Here is a 19,525-nt window from a genome sequence, read left to right on the forward strand (position 1 = left end):
TTACCACCCACATAGCTGCACTTCAGTTTAACCCCAGAAACAAAAAGGAAGGAGATCCAAGGCTTTACCACACCAGCCTGAAATTCCGCCTCCTTGCCCGGGCTTTCTACTTCTGGTTTCTTTGCGGGATTACAATGGGATCCTTTACACGGCAGACATGTGATTTGAATTGAAACTTACTTTCTCAGCAACGTTCTATTTAGTTTCATTATACAGCACCATCCAGTGGCTGTATTATAGCACAAAGCCATCATTACACACCGTCGATATCTCACGTTAACGCTTGTTATCGGCTTAAGCTCTGATCTTTCAAAAGGCGGGATGAAGCTCAAAAAGCATGGGAGACGCTCTGGAGGTTACATGACATCATGTAAAGGACCTGCAAACTTCCATGAGTGACCAATCACGAGCATGCAATAAAAGCCTCGTGTAGAAATGCCCCAGTCATGGAAACAGTAAAATGTAGTCTGGCTTGGACAAGACACTCTCCCATAGGCTCCCTTCCTTAGTAAGTTCTACCTTTTCACCGCCATTGTCCCCAGCTACTCTTGATCCTTGTTCTCTTCTCGTCATTGCTCTCACTTGCTTGCTGGACAGGCAGAGAGCCAGGGAGCAAGGAGGCCGTGGTGTCTCCTCCTCCTCCTCCTCACCACCTCCGTGTCTGGGCCTGAGAAAGAGGCAACTAAACCAGTAGGTTGCAGTGGTGAACAGCAGGATCAAGTCTAGGGTTGAAGATAGAAGAAACACCAAGAGTTGCATTACTCTCACTATATGAAGATTTAAAATGTAGAAAAGAAATTAAGGAATTGATAAAGAATTTGCTGACTGCAGCAAGGTTGATTGTAGCTAGGAACTGGAAGATTCAAGGTAATTATTGTATTGAAGAGTGGTATAAAGAAGTATGGGAGATTGCAATTAATGACAAATTAACATGTAATATTAAAGTGAGAAGAGGTATAGCAAAAACGAATGATTTTGAGGAAATTTGGAAACAGTTCCTAATATTCGTGTTTTCTAAGGGAAGTAGGAAACCACCAGCAGAGGAGGTGTTAAGATTTTGGAAACAGGAATGATCCCGAAAGAAAGGGGGAGCACTTGTTATTATGTTGAATTATGTTGGATTATGTTATGATAAAGCATTATATTTTAATAATTATATATTCAAGTAATTTGTTAGGTATTGGTATGTTAATTGTTATGTTGGTTTGTATTTTATGTAGTAATAAATAAATAAATAAAAAAGGATCAAGTCTAGGGGGCTGTTGTCAGTGGGCCCTGCTATTCTGCAGCCCCTCAGCACATGCCCGGCCATGCCCACCCTTTGCATCTGACCTGGCCCCACGTCAGATTCAAAGGGTGGAAAGACCTTAGGATTGCTAAGGGCCCGCTTTAGTACTTATTCCTGCATCCACATGCAAGGCCTGTAACCTGAAACCTCCTTCGCTTTCCAATCAGAAACTGCTTAGACCACATTCTCCAGAAGTGTTTAAAGAGGGTGGGGTTACAGCATTTACTCAAGGTCTTTGCACATTTTTGTGGCAATCGCAAACCAGAAATAAAAAGCTAAAGGACCGGTGGATAGATTGCAACGAGATTACTATTTCCCGTATTCTTTCCGGACAAGTGACTCCGTATCTTTCTTTTTTTTAAAAAAAATAATAATTAAAAAATGCTGTTGCTAAATTTATTTCTCTCTCATCCTGCATCCGCTTGTCTGATGTGCGTGCTGATCGTTTTAGCTTCACTCTGTTTTCGAAGCGGCTCAAGAAAATCAGCTTTTAAATTGCCGCCTGGTCCAATGCCACTTCCAGTCATTGGCAATCTACATTTGCTGGACATTAAGAGGCAGGACAAATCCTTACTGAAGGTAAGAGAGAAAGAGAGCTTCACAGGAGTTCTGCTAAAGGTCTATTTCTGCAACTGCAGTGAAAATGTTGTAGCCATAATAATAATAATAATAATAATAATAATAATAATAATAATAATAATGATGATGATGATGCTGGTATTAACATTTAAAGCCCTAAACGGCTTGGGGCCAGGTTATCTGAAGGAACGCCTCCTCTCATATGTACCTGCCCGGACCCTAAGGTCATCCTCAGGGGTCCTTCTCCGCGAGCCCCTGCCAAAGAAAGTGAGGCAGGTGGCTACCAGGAGGATGGCCTTTTCTGCTGTGGCACCCCAGCTGCGGAACGAGCTCCCTAAGGAGGTTCGCTTGGCACCTACATTATATGCCTTTAGACGCCAGGTGAAGACCTTTTTATTCTCCCAGCATTTTAACAGTCTATAAATAAATTTTAACTTGGTGTTTTAAATTTGTAATTTTGCATTGCTGTTTTTATCTGGTTGAGCTTTTATATTGTATTTTATAGTATGGTTTTATACTGTTTTATACTTTGAATGTTTTTAATTTTTGTGAACCGCCCAGAGAGCTCCGCCTATTGAGAGGTATAGAAATGTAATAAATAAATAAATAAATAAATAAATAATCGCAGCAGCAGCGGCTTTTGAATTCTATTTCTGAGATAAATATACCAGTCTGGTGGGATAATGCTCAGGTGTAGGAGAAACATCAATACGAAAGACATTTTGTTTAGAACTTAACAGAATTGTTATAGAATTACCCTAGAGTAAATAAGGAACAGATTGCAGTCATAGAATTTAAAATTGGTGCCTCTGGATAACATCCAATATTTCCATTTCACCTAATTGAGGTGGAGGACAGTTTATATATTAATTTGATGCCTCCTACCTCATTGATGGCTGTTAAGTTAGCGACATTCAAAGCCCTAAACGGCTTGGGGCCAGTTTACCTGAAGGAACGCCTCCTTACATATGTACCTAAGATCATCCTCAGGGGTCCTTCTCGGCGAGCCCCTGCCAAAGGAAGTGAGGCAGGTGGCTACCAGGAGGAGGGCCTTCTCTGCTGTGGCACCCCGGCTGTGGAATGAGCTCCCTAGACACTTACATCACACTTTTTTTGATGACGTGCGATCTTTTGACTTTCCCAGTATTTTAACAGTTTACCATCTTAGGCTTTTAACTTTGCTGTTTTAAATCTGCCTTTTAAATCTATATAGATGTTTTCATTGCTGCTCGGTTTTATCCTGGTTGCACTTTTAGATTGTATTTTTACATCGTGGTTTGTTTTATACCTCGAATTGAACGTGATGGTTTTAATTCTTGTGAACCGCCCAGAGAGCTTCAGCTAATGGGTGGTATATAAATCCAATAAATAAATAAATGAAACAGGCATTTATATAACAGACATTGAATTCCGGGAAGGCACAACAGCTCCTTCGAATGACTGATGTGAATGAGGAATGCACCCTGTGGTTGTGTGCTAATTTAGTTGTTAGGTGAGAGGACCTCGACTTGCAGAATGGAAGCTTCCCTTGGTCTCCTTTCCAATACAGCCCTACAATTCTACCTGTGGGGTGGTGGTGGTGGTGTTCTCACAACCCTCCAGAGCAGATTTGCAGGGCAAGGGGAAAATTTGATCTGCCATCCTACCGGCAGAAGAACACAACCCTAAGTGAGCTGAAATCACAAGAACAAATTAGTCATGGCTCAAATCCCATCAGTTTCAACAGGAACTAAGAGCCAACTCATTTTGTCTGGATCCAACCCATGGTTTCTTAATAATGATAATGATGATGATGGTTTATGGGCTCACATAGCACCACCCATCCTGCTGTTTTCGGTGCCAGTTTTGCTGTTGGTTTTTATTGCTGTTTTTACTGCGTTCTTTTATTGTGTTTTTTTAATCGCTTTTAATGTTGTGTTGGTTTTATGTGTTTCAATATCGTACGCTGCCTCGGGAGAGCTTCTGCTCTGAAAGGCGGCCAAGGAAATGTTTAAATAACTAGAATAACATAATTAACATAACTAATGGGCAATATATAAATGCTGTAAATTAAGAGAGGGGGAGTATTTTGTGGTCAGAGAGATATATGACACTCCCCCTCCCACTCAACACTTTGCAGGCTAAATGATATCTGGGGCTCTGCCAGACAGCTTCATTAAGGTAAAATCTAACATAAATCCTACTTAGAGTAGACCCATTGAAATGAATGAGACAAATGATCCAGGACTAACGTAAGCCCTATTCACTGGGTCTACTCTATGTAGGACTTACGTTGGATTTTAACCTTTGGTTCCCCCACCAAAGGACCAGGTGGGTCATTGATGAATTTTAAACCTAAGAATTTTAAGATGTTGTGATGGTTATTTTAATATTGTATCAGTTTTATATGCTCTTTTAACCAGTTTCATGTATTGTATTGTTGTATTTAATGTTGTTCCCCGCCTCAATCTAGAGGGAGAGGCAGGTAAGAAATTTATTATTATTATTATCGAAGCCAAGCTGACCAGGTGCATCCTTTGTGTGCTGCAAGCCACGCGGATCTAGTTGCTCTGCGAAGGAGGTAAAGCGCACTCAGCCGGCTCTTGAAGGATGCCCTGCAAGAAGGAGGGTCTGGCAGAGGAAGCCCAAATCTCCGCAGGCCAAATTAGGTTTGTGGGCCAGAGATTGGCCACCCCTAGTGTAAACAAACGAACAAATAAACTCTGCATTGCCTCCCTCCATCAATAAGGGCAAGAAACCAATCTATCCTCCATCAATCCTGTAACTACTTTCTGCAGTGGGGAAGAAAGGCATTGCTCCTCTTCTGTCAATAGGGATCTTTTGCCACTAGTGTATAAAGCCCATGTTACCATGGGCACTAACAGTACTGCTCTTTTTCTGCTTTTCTGCCTCGCATCAAAGAGGGGTTTGTGAATAAAGCAAACATGGCTCATGCATAGTGAATCCCCCTTCCGACATTTACATGTGGTGTGGCCATGCCCCTCCTTCATCTGCCCCGATTGGCCGCCTTCGTCTCCATCCCCCTATCCCGCTGGCTGCGACAGCCTATCCGTGCGGCTCTGCCTGGGGCCTGGCTTCATACCACACTGATTGGCTGAGCAAGGCTGACGGTCATCCCACTGGTCGAAGGGCTGCCCAGCCTGTTTGATGCAGGGGAAAATAAGAACATAAGAGCCCTGTTGAATCGGACCAAGGGTCCATCTAGTCCAGCACTCTGTTCACACAGTGACCAACCAGCCATCGGCCAGGGACAAACAAGCAGGACATGGTGCAACAGTACTTTTTGTGACGCGCCCAGAGAGCTCCGGCTATTGGGCGGTATAGAAATGTAATAAATAAATAAATAAATAAATAAATAAACAGTACCCTCCCACCCATGTTCCCCAGCAACTGGTGCACACAGGCTTATTGCTTCGAATACTGGAGATAGCACACAACCATCAGGGCTAGTAGCCATGGATAGCCTTTGCCTCCAGGAATTTATCCAACCCCCTTTTGAAGCCATCCAAATTGGTGGCCATCAGTACATCTTGTGGTAGTGAGATCCATAATTTAACTATGCGCTGTGTGAAGAAGTCCTTCCTTTTATTTGTCCTGGATCTCCCACCAAACAGTTCCATGGGATGACCCCGGGTTCTAGTATTTTGAGAGAGGGAGGGAAATGGCTCCCTGTCCACATTCTCTGCTATTAAACCTCGAGGTTTGACCATTTTCGAACTTCCAAAATGTTCTGCACATCTACACTGCTCAAGCTTCAGTTTAAAACAAAAATTAACAAAATCGGTCTAGTAGATCTCAAGCAATAAAATTTACAGTACTGGATTCTTATATAGCTGCTGATGCTGTCCAGTACTGAGGATTATTTATTAATTAATTTATTATGTTTTTAATCTGCCTAACACCAAGAATTCTCTGTTGTACAGGTTTTATAATCATATACTCCAACTGCACGTATTTACCAGAAATGGTAACGTCATCTGGTTTACTTCGCCTTGTAGTACTATCTATTGAAAATCAACCCTTCTCTCACCGACCTGACCCTGCCCTCTTCTTCTATTCTTTCATTCTATTCTTTGGTCACACTACAGTGTGACGGAAGCTTATGAACTGGCTTTTATTATATATGAAAGACGTTGACTTAGTTATTCATTTACTCATTTTCCCCACCTTACCCCTACTTCGGCTTAGAACTGCATAATAATAAATGTGATTTTTGGCAAATTATGAAAGCCGATTTTAAAAGCCACTCCAAAACAACAAGCAAACAGCAGTTTTCTTCAAAATCACTTGTTGGTTTAGTTGTTTATTTATTTACTTACTTATTTCAACGGGCTCAGGGGAGAAATGAAAAGTGGAAAATATATGACTGCTCAAGAAGCTAAAACCAGACCCTTCTGCTGTGTTAAACAAGCCTTTAAATGCCACTTACCATTGTTTGCAGATCTCATAGAGATAAGACGCCTGTCAATCAACTAGAAGTCTGCAGCGATTTCTCTTTTCCTTGAATTTAGTTGCAAAGTCTTGCAGAGTTTGCTTCAAGTTACCGTTTTCCAGTAATGCTCTTCCTTTGCCTATCAGGCCGGGTTTTGTTTCTTAATCAGAAAACGTATAGACCCGGTTTCTACGACACGCACTGTGTAAGCTGCTGTCCACGCAGGTGCCATTTGGAATATGCAACCACCAACGGGGCCACATCGTGTCATGCAAACCCAGCCATCAGGGGTTATGCAAAGGTGCCATGACTGAAAAGATGCTGTCTCTCATCACCAACTTCCTCACTTCTGAATCTGGGAGCACTCTGAGTGGGGCCTCAGAATAAGATCTCAATAGTGAGGCGGATTCATAGAGGAGCTTTAATCCAAAGCCGAATGAAGACATTTTACTGCCTGAGGAGAAGGACAAGATGGCGCCCCAGTCCACACGCAGAAGCCGATTGGACTGGCAGTTGAATACTTACTTCAGGACTGGCAACGGCACAGCATCCTCCATCACATGTGGGGGGACAGGTTATGTGGCGTATTGAGCTCAGCCCTCCCAACAGAAGGAACTATTAATGAGTTTCTGAGGAACAGACAGGAGGCTGCCACCACTGCCCCCCCCCTGCATCTGCCACCTGAGGTAGTCGCTTCACTCTGCCCAATGGTAGGGCCCACCCCACTTTAATCTCTGTGCCCCCAGCTTCTCCCCCCCCCTTTACCCAGTCTTACTTATAACCATAGGGCACTGCAATAAAAAAATTCAGACGCAAAAGTAACAACAATGAGCCGATACACATTTTAAAAAACTTCCCCTCAGAACTTGGTAAAAAAAAAAAAGAATATTTCACCTCATATATATTGTTATTATTATATATTTCATTTCTATAGCATCAGATAGCTGAAGTTCTCCGGGCAGTTTACAACAGTGTGTGTGTGTGTTTATTATTTATTTATTTATTTATTTATTGTAGCACTTTTATCCCACCCTTTAGCCAGAAAAGGCTCTCAAGGCAGCTTACAAAAATAATTCTTAAGACAGTCCCCGCTCACAGGTTTCAATCTAAAAAAACATGACACAAAACGAAAGGGGATTGGGAGGGAGGAGGAATTTTTTAAAAAAATTTAGGCACTAGATTCTTAGCTGCAAATTTCAGGAGGTCGTGGACATAGTGGAAGGGCTGCCACTTCCTCTCTTCTCCCTCTAATAGCCTCATACAGATCCAGGCATGATGGAGAGGTGCCTGGCTGCTGCTTCCTTTCCCTCTGATGGCTTCAATGTATCTCAACTGATAATACTGAGAGCCAGTGTGGTGTAGTGGCTAAGGTGTTGGACTGGGAGTCAGGAGATCCGGGTTCTAGTCCCCACTTGGCCTTGGAAACCCACTAGGTGACTTTGGGGCCAGTCACAAACTCTCAGCCCAACCGACCTCACAGGGTTGTTGTTGTTGTGAGGATAAACTGGAGAGGAGGAGGATTATGTACGCCGCCTTGGGTTCCTTGGAGGAAAAAAAGGCAGGATATAAAAGCAATAATAAATAAATAAATAATATCAAATGTCAGCTGAGATACGCCTTGCTTTAATTTAATGAACTCATTGATATATCTGGTGATCATTGTTTCTAAGTTTTAATTTTGAGGTTCCAACTGTGTCTTCTCTATGAGTCTGTATTTCTGAAATTTATTTGCTATCCCTTGGAAATGTTCAGTGGCCTTTGTCTGGACACAATAAAAGCTGACTGAAATGTTGATCTGGTATGCATGTATGGTTTTATTAACATGCGGAGAGAACTAAAATACCTGCCTACCTTTCAGCTCGCCAAAAAATATGGGCCCATATTCACCGTCCATTATGGATTCCAGAAAGTGGTAGTACTAACCGGCTACGAGGCTGTGAGGGACGCCCTTGTGAATTTCACAGAGGAATTTGTGGACAGGCCGTGTATACCGATATTTGAACAGATTCAGCATGGAAATGGTAAATCAATAACCAAAATTGGCTTAATTCCTGCTTCTAACCAAGACACACTTTTATGAATCTCCTTTGAAGTCTTCAGTACCTCAGAAAACTAAATTGTTTTCTGTGGGATTTATTTGGTGCTAATCAGTGGTGTAGTGGTACATTTTGAAGTGAAAGTGCTCATTATCAGTGTCCCACAATCCAAAGGAGAATCCAAAAAAATCAGACACCTGTGTTGATAGATATTTAAAAAACACACACACACAATTCTAGCCATTTTTACCTCCACCCGGGAAAAGTCTTTTGAAAAGCTAATGGGTCTTCATTGCCCATTCAAGACCAAAGGACCCCAAAATACTTTGCACTGCAACAGGGACAACTCACAACAATACATTCTTCCTGAGAAAATCCACTTAAAATTACTCCCAACTTCTGAGAGGATAGCAGCTAAGCTCAGTCGTGGGTCTGAAGTGGGTGGCACTTGATGTCAGAGCTAGGCAGAGTGAAATGTCTGCTTCAAGCAGATGATGTGGTGTGCAAATTGTTAGTTATTTAATTTATTACCATTGTATTTTAACTCCTAGGGAGAAGTGCTTCTGTCTTGGTTTGGCCCTGTTACTCTCCATGTGAGGTGGCTTTAGAGTTCAGATGGCAGCAACAGTTTTACCTCATGGCATGAAATCATGCTAGTGGGCATCGCTATTACAATAGGATCCTTTTCAGAGTAATAAATATCTCAGAGGTGTCACAAACTTGTCCGTAGTTCTAGATGTGGATTAACCATTAATGCTAAGTTTACTAAAGAATATAACACCCGATCCGCTTAGGGTAGTAGTGTCTTTCCTTTCCAGAGGGAACCAATTCCTGTTTTTAAAATATGGGTGAAGGCTACAGCCCTTAGAGCATAGTGGTTAGTGTATTGGACTAGAACTGCAGAGACCCAAGTTGAAATTCTTGCCCAGCTGTTTGCCTCACCAGGTGTCCTTGGCCACACAAGTTCTCCTGATTAAAAGTATTTTAATGTTTATTTGTTACATTTATATCCTGCCTTTTTTCCTCCAAGGAGCCCCCTCTTCTCCATTTTACCCTCACAACAACCCTGTGAGGTAGATTAGACGGCGAGTCAGTGACTGGCCCAAAGTCACTCAATGAGCTTCTATGGCTGAGTGCAGACTAGAACCCGGGTTTCTCCAGTCCCATCCCAACACTCTCACCACTACACCACACTTGGCTAATAAATAACCAAATGAAACAAACTCTCAATCAAAATGAGTGAGACCAGGTCTTATATGATCTATTCCATCAGGGGTTTTCTTTTCCACTGGAGAGCTGTGGAGAACGACCCGAAAAGTCACGATGTCCAGCATGCACAGCCTCGGGATGGGGAAGAAACTCATAGAGGAGCGGATAATTGAAGAACTTGATTTTCTTGTAGAGAACATTAGATCTTTCAAAGGTGAGGTGGGGAACATGGAAAGTGAAGGCAATTCCTGTACCGGCTTAAAATCCACAGATTCAGTGGACAGTGAACATTAAAAAGTATGCAAAAATTTAAAACCATCAAAAACATTGCTGTTGCTGAGGGATGTTTTAAACTGTTGATAAGACATTGATCCAAGACAAACTGCAGGGCTGTTGGAGGAATGGGACCGCCCAATGGCAAGGGTTGTTGTACCGGATAGCTACTTTGTCGCCTCCAACTGTATAATTTCTTTTTCAACAGTGCAGACGGAGTTGAAAATTTGCACTGGCACCTTAGACAGCAACTAGTTTTAGAAGAAAGCCATGTTGAAGAAAAACTCCACACATCATCCACATAGTGGACCTATAACAAATTACATTATCGCATTGCACCTTTTCTGCCTGTTGAGTTGGCTGGTACTCCTCAGTTTTGACCCTGGGAACCTCCAGCCACTTGATTTAGGCATTTCTTACTGTAAACAATACATTTTTAACTGACGTTCATTGGATTATGTTACACTTCCCTTATTCTCTGCTTCTCTCTGAAGGAGAACCTTTCAGCCTCAGAACCTTTAACGCTGCCCCAAGCAACGTCACCTTCGCTCTGCTGTTTGGGGAGAGGTTCGACTACAAAGATCCACTTTTCCTCACTCTGCTAAAACTCATCGATGAAGTTATGTGTCTTCTCGGATCTCCATATTTGCATGTAAGCAAACTTTGTCCATGCAGCTATTATTTCCTACACTGATAATGAACTAGGCGATCCAACCTAGATATGATGAGGTAAGCCTCCACGTGTCTTTCCCGTGCACATATAAAGTGAGAGGTGAGGAAGAGACCTAGTTGAAGTGATGGGTGCTTGGTAAGGGAGAGAGAAAAGGGGCGTCCCCTTTCTGGCTTCAGACCTGCCCCCACTGTTGGCATGTGGACTCTGACAGATCACCCCAAGAAATGCAGCCCTGCAGAGAAAACGGTCCCTTTAGAGTTATACATTTTACACCTAGTCATGGCCAATAGTGGCCTTGAATATTTTTTTTTTAAGCCCAGATTTCCTCTTGAATAGTTCTTGGGTTATAGCATTAGTGAGTAATAGAAAACCCATGCAAAGCCAGCAGGAAATATGTTCTTGATTTTTTCCTAAAGCAGACAGGTACAGGTTAGGAGAATTCAGGACTATCCTAATCCTAGTTTAAAACTATACTCATTGTGTTCCTGGTAGCTCGGAACAATCCTTGCTCCTTGTGATATTTGTGGAGGAGGAAGATAATGGGAATACCCTCTTCCTAGGACAATACCCTTACTAGATATTCAAGAATAAAAGCATAGAGAATCCCCACCATAAACCCACTTGGAGATTGTCCTGGCTAGGCATAAGGACCAGAGGAAGTGGACAGCACAATGACACTCACTGTCTGTTCTGAGTCACACAAAACAAGGCACATCAGTCAAGGCAGGACCTTGGAGAGCGCACTGTCTGGAGTATTCTCCCATAGGGAACTGTTGTCTCAGCAAAGGACTGCAGTCAACTGAGGCATTAAGAAAGCCGGCAGAGCCTGGTCTTTCAGAGGCTCCACCCCTGCTGGATGCTGGCTGCAGTTCTTAAAGGGGCAGTGTCTGTTTCTGCAGACTCCTGCTCTTGAGTGGCTGACGGGCAAGAGAAAAACTGCAGGGAAGTCATCCTCAGGGTCAGGTGAAGGGAGATCTATGTCCTTGGGGTGGAATGGTATAGAAGGTTGTGTTGGGGGCTCCCTTGAAGTGGACTCACCTGTCTGAATCAGAGTCCTCAAGGCAGTGCAAGCCCTCAAAACCAACAGGCATAACAAAGATATGTGCAACTAGTGTTAACAAGACCCATCTTAACACTCTCTTCCCCAAGAAGAGCTTCTGTGTACCTTACTTTTCAAAGTAACTGATGTTTCTTTCTCTTCTCTCTCTCTCTCTCTCTCTCTCTCTCTGTCTTTATTTTTTTTAATTGCTCCTAACTAGCTGTTTAACTTCTACCCATTCCTTGGATTTCTTTTCAATGCTCACAAAATGTTACTAAAAAAAATTGAAGAGGTCCGGGTCATCATAAGAGATTACATTAAGACAAGCAAACAAGATATCAACGCCAACAGTTTCAGAAGCTACACAGATGCATTGGTCTTAAAGCAACAAAAGGTATTTGCTGATTCAGAACATGAGTTTGAAGACTATCGGAAGGAACCTACTGAATCAGAGCAAAGATCTATCTAGTCCAATATTCTGACTCTTAACAGCAGCCATCACAATCTAATAGACATGATACAAAAGGAAAAGGGAATAGGGAGGGAAGAGGAAAATAACATGTTTCGGAAAGTTAGCCTGTTTTGACTAAGGGTCTTCCTTAAGGGGAAAGGAGCTTTACATGACTTATTCTGATACATGTTCTTGAAGGAGAGACTGAAAGAACTGGGTATGTTTAGTCTTGAGAAGAGAAGATTGAGGGGAGACATGATAGCACTCTTCAAGTACTTGAAAGGTTGTCACACAGAGGAGGGCCAGGATCTCTTCTCGATCATCCCAGAGTGCAGGACTCAGAATCATGGGCTCAAGTTACAGGAAGCCAGATTCCAGCTGGCCATCAGGAAAAACTTCTTTACTGTTAGAGCAGTACAACAATGGAACCATTGACCTAGAGAGACTTTCCCACACTAGAGGACTTCAGAAGGCAGCTGGACAGCCATCTTTCAGGGATGCTTTAAGGTGGATTCCTGCATTGAGCAGGGGGTTGGACTTGATGGCCTTCTAGACCCCTTCCAGCTCTACTATTCTATGACTCTAAGTGAGCAGAAATTGGTGTGTGTATTTTGTCCTTAATTTCTATTATCTGCTCTACCCATACCTTAGGACATGAGCAAGAAACACAACCTTTTTCATGACGACAACGTGGTAGCATCCATACTGGATCTCATAATGGCTGGAACAGAGACCACCGCGACCACATTGCAATGGGCTGTTCTGCTGTTGACAAAGTACCCAAAGGTTCAAAGTGAGCTGCCATTTCATTGCCTAATCTAGTTTTACTCTCTAAAATGAATTCGGACCTTGAGCTAAAAGAGGTTTTGTATACCTCTGCCGTGTCTGATTATGAACGTGTGTACACTTGTTATATAGTTTTGAAGTCGAATACTTCTAAATTTTACAGGCTTTGGGGGCCCTTTTTGAAATACAACTTATAATCTTATAAATGAATGCAGGAGGCATGGCATGGAAAGTTAATAATTCTCTTGTCAGATCTGAGAACGTCGCTTTGCTTGGACCAAGCCAAAGCAAGTGGACAGAGAAAAGGTTTTCGAATGCAAGAAATGGAATTGTACACAGTTTCATACAATTGACTGCTGTTGTTGCTGCCGGTGGTTTTATTGTGGCTTTTATTTCTATTTTATTGCGTTTTTCATTTTACAACTTTTAATGTTTTAACTGTTTTTATCTTTTTTTATTGCTGTAAGCTGCCAGCTGCCCTGAAAGGCGGCCAAGAAAGGTTTTTAAATAAGTGAATAAAATAGAATTGGGTTTTTTTGTTTTTTGTTTCAGAGAAGATTCAAGAGGAGATCGCAGAAGTGGTGAAGCCGGGCAACTGGGCCACATATGAAGACCGGAAAAACATGCACTATACCCATGCGGTGATCCACGAGGTGCAGAGATTTATCACCCTTTTGCCGCATGTCCCGCGCAGTACATCAGTTGACACTCATTTCAGGGGCTACTTTCTCCCAAAGGTACCTACTTCCAAATATATGTATGTATATATGCCTGTGCTCCATCCTACTTTTGGTAACTGAAATAAACATATATTTAGATTGTGATAGAGGTTGGATTCAGGTGCAGTTTACAGTGCAGGTGGTGCCCGCATTGAAATGACTGGAGCCAGGTGTCATGATCCCAAGCCACCACCCACAGACCTCCTCGCCAACCGGCGAGGAGAGCTCAGGGGAAGAAGGCGGGGTGGAGAGCCACCCCGCCTTCTTTCCCAGAGCTCTCCGTCCCAGCCGGCGAGGAGGTCTGTGGGTGGCGGCGGCGGCGGCAAAGACGTCTCTTCCTCGGCTCTTCCAAAGGCAAGTTACACGATCGCTTTCACGCCGCACTGGGGTCGCTTAGAAGCGGTCTCGGTACGACGTGCGGATTCCCCCCTGGTCTGCTCTTGTCCCTTTCACAGCTGCTCAGTCCACTGAAAAAAACAGATGAAGATTTTTGTGGCATGAAGATGAGCATTTCACTTACTAATGACCTTGGGCCAGGCAACTTATTTCCCCCATGCATTTGCTCCTCCTGAATTCCCAATTATTATGAGTGCTTTTCTTTTATCCGGAGCATTCTTTATAACTGTTCAGTGAAGAAATTGCCCCGCTTAACGACAGTTAGAAAATAACTGTAAAGAGAACTTTGTGTTTTAGCATTGTTCAGTTATCTCTAGTTAATTTTAACAGAGAGTTGCAATTTGGTTTGGCTGAAGTTCTAGTTCCCATTTGGCTGCTTAAAGGATCTGCATAAAACACACTGAAGAGCAAAGGGGAGGAGATGGGAAGGGTGGAGGAACAAGATGGGGGCGCGGAGGAAGAAAGTTCTGTTTACCAGAATAAGTCTTCAGCCTTCCCCAATGTGATATTCTCCAGATGTCTTCGACTATGGGCTTTTCTACACAAGCGCTCATCATTCCCTACTCACAGTTGTTTTCAGATTCTTTAGACAATGTCGTGTCTCTCCAGTTTTGCTTCTGTGTCTAACTATCTCCAGAGAGGGCTTTTTTAGAGCAAGAAAAATGCGGTATTTAATTGTAAAAGTGAAAGAAATCACAATTTCCACTTGTGTATTTGTGCTATTCCTCTATACCACAGTGCCACCTAGAGATTTTGTGGCAGAAAAGCAGAAAATGAATCACTCCTCGTGTAGCATTGAGATTTCAGTTCTGCAACGAAACCAAACATAGATGCAGCCAATTAACAGCCTTATGTAGAAAAGCTCTACAACTCCCTGAAGACTGGGGATGATGGGTGTTGCAGATCAACACATCAGGAGGCCAGTAGGTTGGGGTTCTGTTATGTATCCTTGGACTACAGAGAGGAAGATGGAGTTGCACCCTCGGAGCCTTCCAAAGCAATCAAGGTTGTCCCTAGGCATCTCCCCTCGCCCCGAACCCTGATCTAAATCTGGTTCACACATGCAGGTTCCTCACTTAAAGACACTACTTAATCACATTGACATATTTGTGTGAATTAAGCACCATGGGTAAAACCCTAAACCTGATGTCCAACAGCTCTGATTTAGGCCAACTGCAAGTCCCATTGGCCCCAGGCAGAATGACCAATGATCAAGGATTATGGGAGTTGCAGTCCAAAACAACTGGAGGGCACTGGTTTAGGCTCTAATCCCAGTATTTCCACTTGGGCTTACAATTTCCCCCTCCCATTGTGTATTCCAGGGCACCATGGTGATTCCTTCCCTCACCTCCGTTCTGCTGGATCAAAAACACTGGGAGACTCCGCATGAGTTCAACCCGAACCACTTCCTCGATGCTGATGGGAAGTTTGTCAAGAAAGATGCCTTTGTCCCCTTCTCCTTAGGTACCTAAGGGGGGTTGCGTCTGTCTTCAAGGCACAAATCTGTTAGAAGATTGCAAGGTCCAGAGACCCAAGAAAGCTACTGTAGCTTTAGTAGCTGCAAAGAAAAGAAAATGCCACCAAGGTTAACTCCTCCTGCCAGGTCAGAGCTGTGACACGGAGTGGGGGGAGAAGCTGCATCTTGTGAAATTCTTCCTGCTATGCACCCTGTCCTGATCCGGACATCACAGCACATTATAATTTGTATGGGGGAGAGAGGGGGATATTGCCACAAGCCTGTACCAAGCACTAGTACCTCAAAATTATGGCCTTGCATTCAATGCTTTATATATATTATCATCCTTCCAACAACCTTGTAAGGTTGACCAGTATCTGACCTGCATAATGCAAATGGGGGTGAGGCTGAGACTGGTGTTTGCTTAAGGCCACAGAGGCCCTGTTCAGACAATATGCTAAACCATGATGGTTAAGCGTTTTGGGCTAAATATTATGGCTTAGCGTGTCATGTGAACCATGACTTAGTGTGTGATGTGAACCACTCCTAACCATGGTGACTACATAACCACAGTTTAAAAACGCTCACTAACCACTTGCTGCAAAAGGTTTAGTGGCCTAAGCTGGAACGTCTTCAGAGGAGGGCAACGAGGATGATCAGGGGTCTGGAAACAAAGCCCTATGAGGAGAGACTGAAACAACTGGGCATGTTTAGCCAGGAGAAGATTAGACTGAAAAGAGACATGATAGCACTCTTCACATACTTGAAAGGTTGTCACACAGAGGAGGGCCAGGATCTCTTCTCGGTCATCCCAGAATCATGGGCTCAAGTTACAGGAAGCCAGGTTCCAGCTGGACATCAGGAAAAACTTCCTGACTGTTAACAGCGGTCCGACAATGGAAACCAATTACCTAGGGAGGTCGTGGGCTCTCCCACACTAGAGGCATTCAGGAGGCAGCTGGACGACCATCTGTCAGGGATGCTTTAAGGTGGATTCGTGCATTGAGCAGGGGGTTGGACTTGATGGCTTTATAGGCCCCTTCCAACTCTACTATTCTATGACCCCATCATTCTTTTTGAGGCTTTCAGCTGCAGGATCCAGAGAAAACCTCATCCCTTGTTGTTCTTGCAGGGCGCCGGAGTTGTGTTGGGGAAAGCTTGGCTAAAACGGAGCTATTTCTGTTCTTCGTGGGCCTGCTGCAGAAATTCACTTTCCAACCCCCACCTGGGCTTACAGAAAAGGACTTGGACTTGAATGTCCCTGAGACGACGTTCACGTTGAGACCACAGCCTCAGTTGACTTGTGCCGTTCCCCGCGAGTAAAGAGGACATTGTGGCAAATAATTCACACACACTGAGGGGGGTGAAACATCTCATATAGGGTATTCCTTTGATTGAGCAAGTGCATTGGGGCCAATTCTGCAGCACACAGCCCATTTGCTATTAGGTCTACCCTTGAGAAGCAGAGACCAAACCAGTCCTGACAAATTGACCGCTAACATATCAAGGATCAGAATTGGGTCTGATGCTTTTTTAACTTGTTCATAAATGACTTAAAAGTTAGTGGTGAGTTGGTGCTGGTAAAAAAGGGGGGATTGTGAAGAGCCCCAAAAGGATCTTTCAAAAATAGGTGAATGGGTAATACAATGACACATTCATTTTGTAATGGGTGAAGTGCACGTTGGGAGAAATCGAAATCACAGGTGCATGGGTGGAGTCTGAGCTGGCTACAAACAACCAGGAAATGGATCCTGGGATTGCGGTGGAAAATGTTGACCCAGCGTGCCGCAGTTGTTTTTTTAAAAAAGAGGCAAATTCCATGTTATGGATCATTAGGAAAGGGATCAAAAATAAAAATGTTGCAATGCAAATCCATAGCACAACCACGCTCGGAAAACTGTGTACAGTTCTGGTTGTTACATCTCAAAAAAGGGTATTGCAGAGCTGGAAAGGGGGCAAAACAAGACATCCCAAATGATCCATAGGCTGGAATGACTCTCCTGTGTGGAATGGTTACAATATCTGAGGATTTTTAGTTTAGAAAAAAATAAGATCTGTGAGGCCTGAGTTTAATCCACACACCTTTGGTGATTCCAAACAAGGCTTTTATGATGCTATCGACCTTCCTCATTTACGGGAGCTTAGGTTGTCCTTCTACCTGTGACCTTCCTGAGTTTCCTTACCACTTTCTCTATCTTTTTCCTTAAAGCAGAAAATCTGTTCAGGAGAAAAAGCTGGGCACAATGCCTTATAATTGCTAGTGCTAGTAGCCCTCCGTCTAGAACTATGGCTACTAGCCCTGATGGCCATGTGCTGCCTCCAGTATCCAAGGCAGTAAGCCTGTGTGCACCAGTTGTTGGGGAACATGGGCTGGAGAATGCACGGTGTCCTGGGCAGGATCTACAGTACTGCTTATAATGGTTTATAAGGGTTATGACAACTGTTCAGGCCCAGGACACATTACATATACTGTTTTCATAACGTTTTAGAAGTGTTATATCCTGCTTGGCGTAGATCAGCCCCTGCTTTGTCAGTCCCTGGTCGACAGCTGGTTGGCCACTGTGTGAACAGAGTGTGGACTAGATGGACCCTCGGCCTGATCCAGCAGGGCCCTTCTTATGTTCTTAGAATGGCCTTACCCAACCTGACACCCTCCAGATATTTTTGACTACAGCTCCCATCTTTTCTGACCATTGACCATCCCGGCTGGGGCTGATGAGACTTGAAGTCCAAGACATCTGTAGAACATGAGACTTCTTCTTAATCACTGCGGCCACCCAGTGGCCAGATAAGCAATAGCCGCTTATCGCTTCTTCTGTCTCTCCCTTCAATCAGTTCCCAATACAGAAGCCTCTGCTGCTGCCTTGTGTCTAGTCTATGTCATAGCAACCTCTTCCCGCAGCCTTTCATTGCTGCTAATTGACAGCTGCTTTGCTTCCCGTCTTCTCCGGATTGGAAATAGATTGCCGCTACCAGGAGTGCTTCCAGAAGAGGTTTTGATGTGCAGTTAACACGTCTCTTCTGTGCAATTTTACGGGGCATCCAAAAAATGGCTCCTTCCATTTTTTATTTTCTTATCACAGAAAATATGTTAAGCCATCATGGGAAAGAGGAGTAGAGCGGTGCTATTTCTTTGCAGGCGTGGAAAGGAAAATGCGTGATGGAGGCAGGTTGGGAGTGCAGTCCCTGGAGAAGCTGTATAACATTCTCTATTGCTTACCATGTATTTCTGTTTTCAGAGGCATGTCTGACGTGTTGTCCGAACCCAGGCAGACCATGGGTTCTTTGAAGGTTGTTTAACCCTCAAACAAACCCGGCCACCTGGGTTCGGACCACTCAACAACCATGGCAACTCAGGGTTAAATATTCAAAATGGCTGCTGGCACACACCGCAATGCAACTCTCCGTGGCTTATTTAAGCCGCATTTTATGATTGTCATGAACCGCCCAGAGAACGATAAACAGAATAAAAATGTAATAAATAAATAAATACATCCTCACACCATGGGCCTGATCCAGCTTAGAGGCTAGTTGCTAAAACCCAAATCAGCGACACGTTTGAAAAGCCGTTCCCTGCACCCCGTGAACAACCTGTTTATGCACGGCCTTTTCAGTGTGTTTTCCCAACCTGTCATCTACCAGGAACGGAGCCCAATTCTTGTAAGCTTTGCTGCGGAGATGACTGAATCATATCACATTTCTGACCAACATTTTTGTCTGTCTGCTTGACATGGTTGAATTTCACCCGCAGGAGTTTCCGTCATCCTTCCCCCCCCTCCCAAAGGGGGGCACTTCACTGCTCTGGGGGTTTCAGTTGACCATTTTTAGAACACCGGCTTCCCTGACATGGCTGACTGCCTTCCTCAGTTGAGTCAGAAAGCTGCAAGGTCTTTCTCATGCCAAAGACCTGAGCCTTCACAGCTGACAGGAAGACCTGCAAACCGTTTCCCATGATGCCGTGCTGAGTAATGGAGTCTGAACTCTTTGTGGGTTGCCAAATACTCCGAAAAAGGCTTAATTCCAAGCCAGGCCCATCGGAAACTAGGCCTTGGAAGAACCAGTTTCCGGTGATGGAGCACTGGCTTGGAAAAGCCAAAGTAATCACAAGTTATTATTATTTTTATAATAATAATAATAATAATAATAATAATAATAATAATAATTATTATTATTATTATTATTATTATT

General features: G+C 43.5%; 1 protein-coding gene across 1 annotated transcript; it reads left to right on the forward strand.

Moving 5' to 3' along the window:
• The first annotated feature begins 1,657 nt into the window (after positions 1 to 1,657).
• Positions 1,658 to 17,109, forward strand: LOC134410366 (cytochrome P450 2W1-like). Its single transcript, XM_063143596.1, has 9 exons — positions 1,658 to 1,867; positions 8,158 to 8,320; positions 9,609 to 9,758; positions 10,312 to 10,469; positions 11,750 to 11,923; positions 12,632 to 12,773; positions 13,319 to 13,503; positions 15,204 to 15,345; positions 16,470 to 17,109. Exons 1-9 carry the CDS (start codon positions 1,670 to 1,672, stop codon positions 16,658 to 16,660), a joined length of 1,503 nt encoding a protein of 500 aa, XP_062999666.1. The 5' UTR covers positions 1,658 to 1,669; the 3' UTR covers positions 16,661 to 17,109.
• Positions 17,110 to 19,525: the final 2,416 nt, after the last annotated feature.

Source organism: Elgaria multicarinata, chromosome 17 (genome assembly GCF_023053635.1).
Source record: "Elgaria multicarinata webbii isolate HBS135686 ecotype San Diego chromosome 17, rElgMul1.1.pri, whole genome shotgun sequence".
Classification (NCBI taxonomy): Eukaryota; Metazoa; Chordata; class Lepidosauria; order Squamata; family Anguidae; genus Elgaria; species Elgaria multicarinata.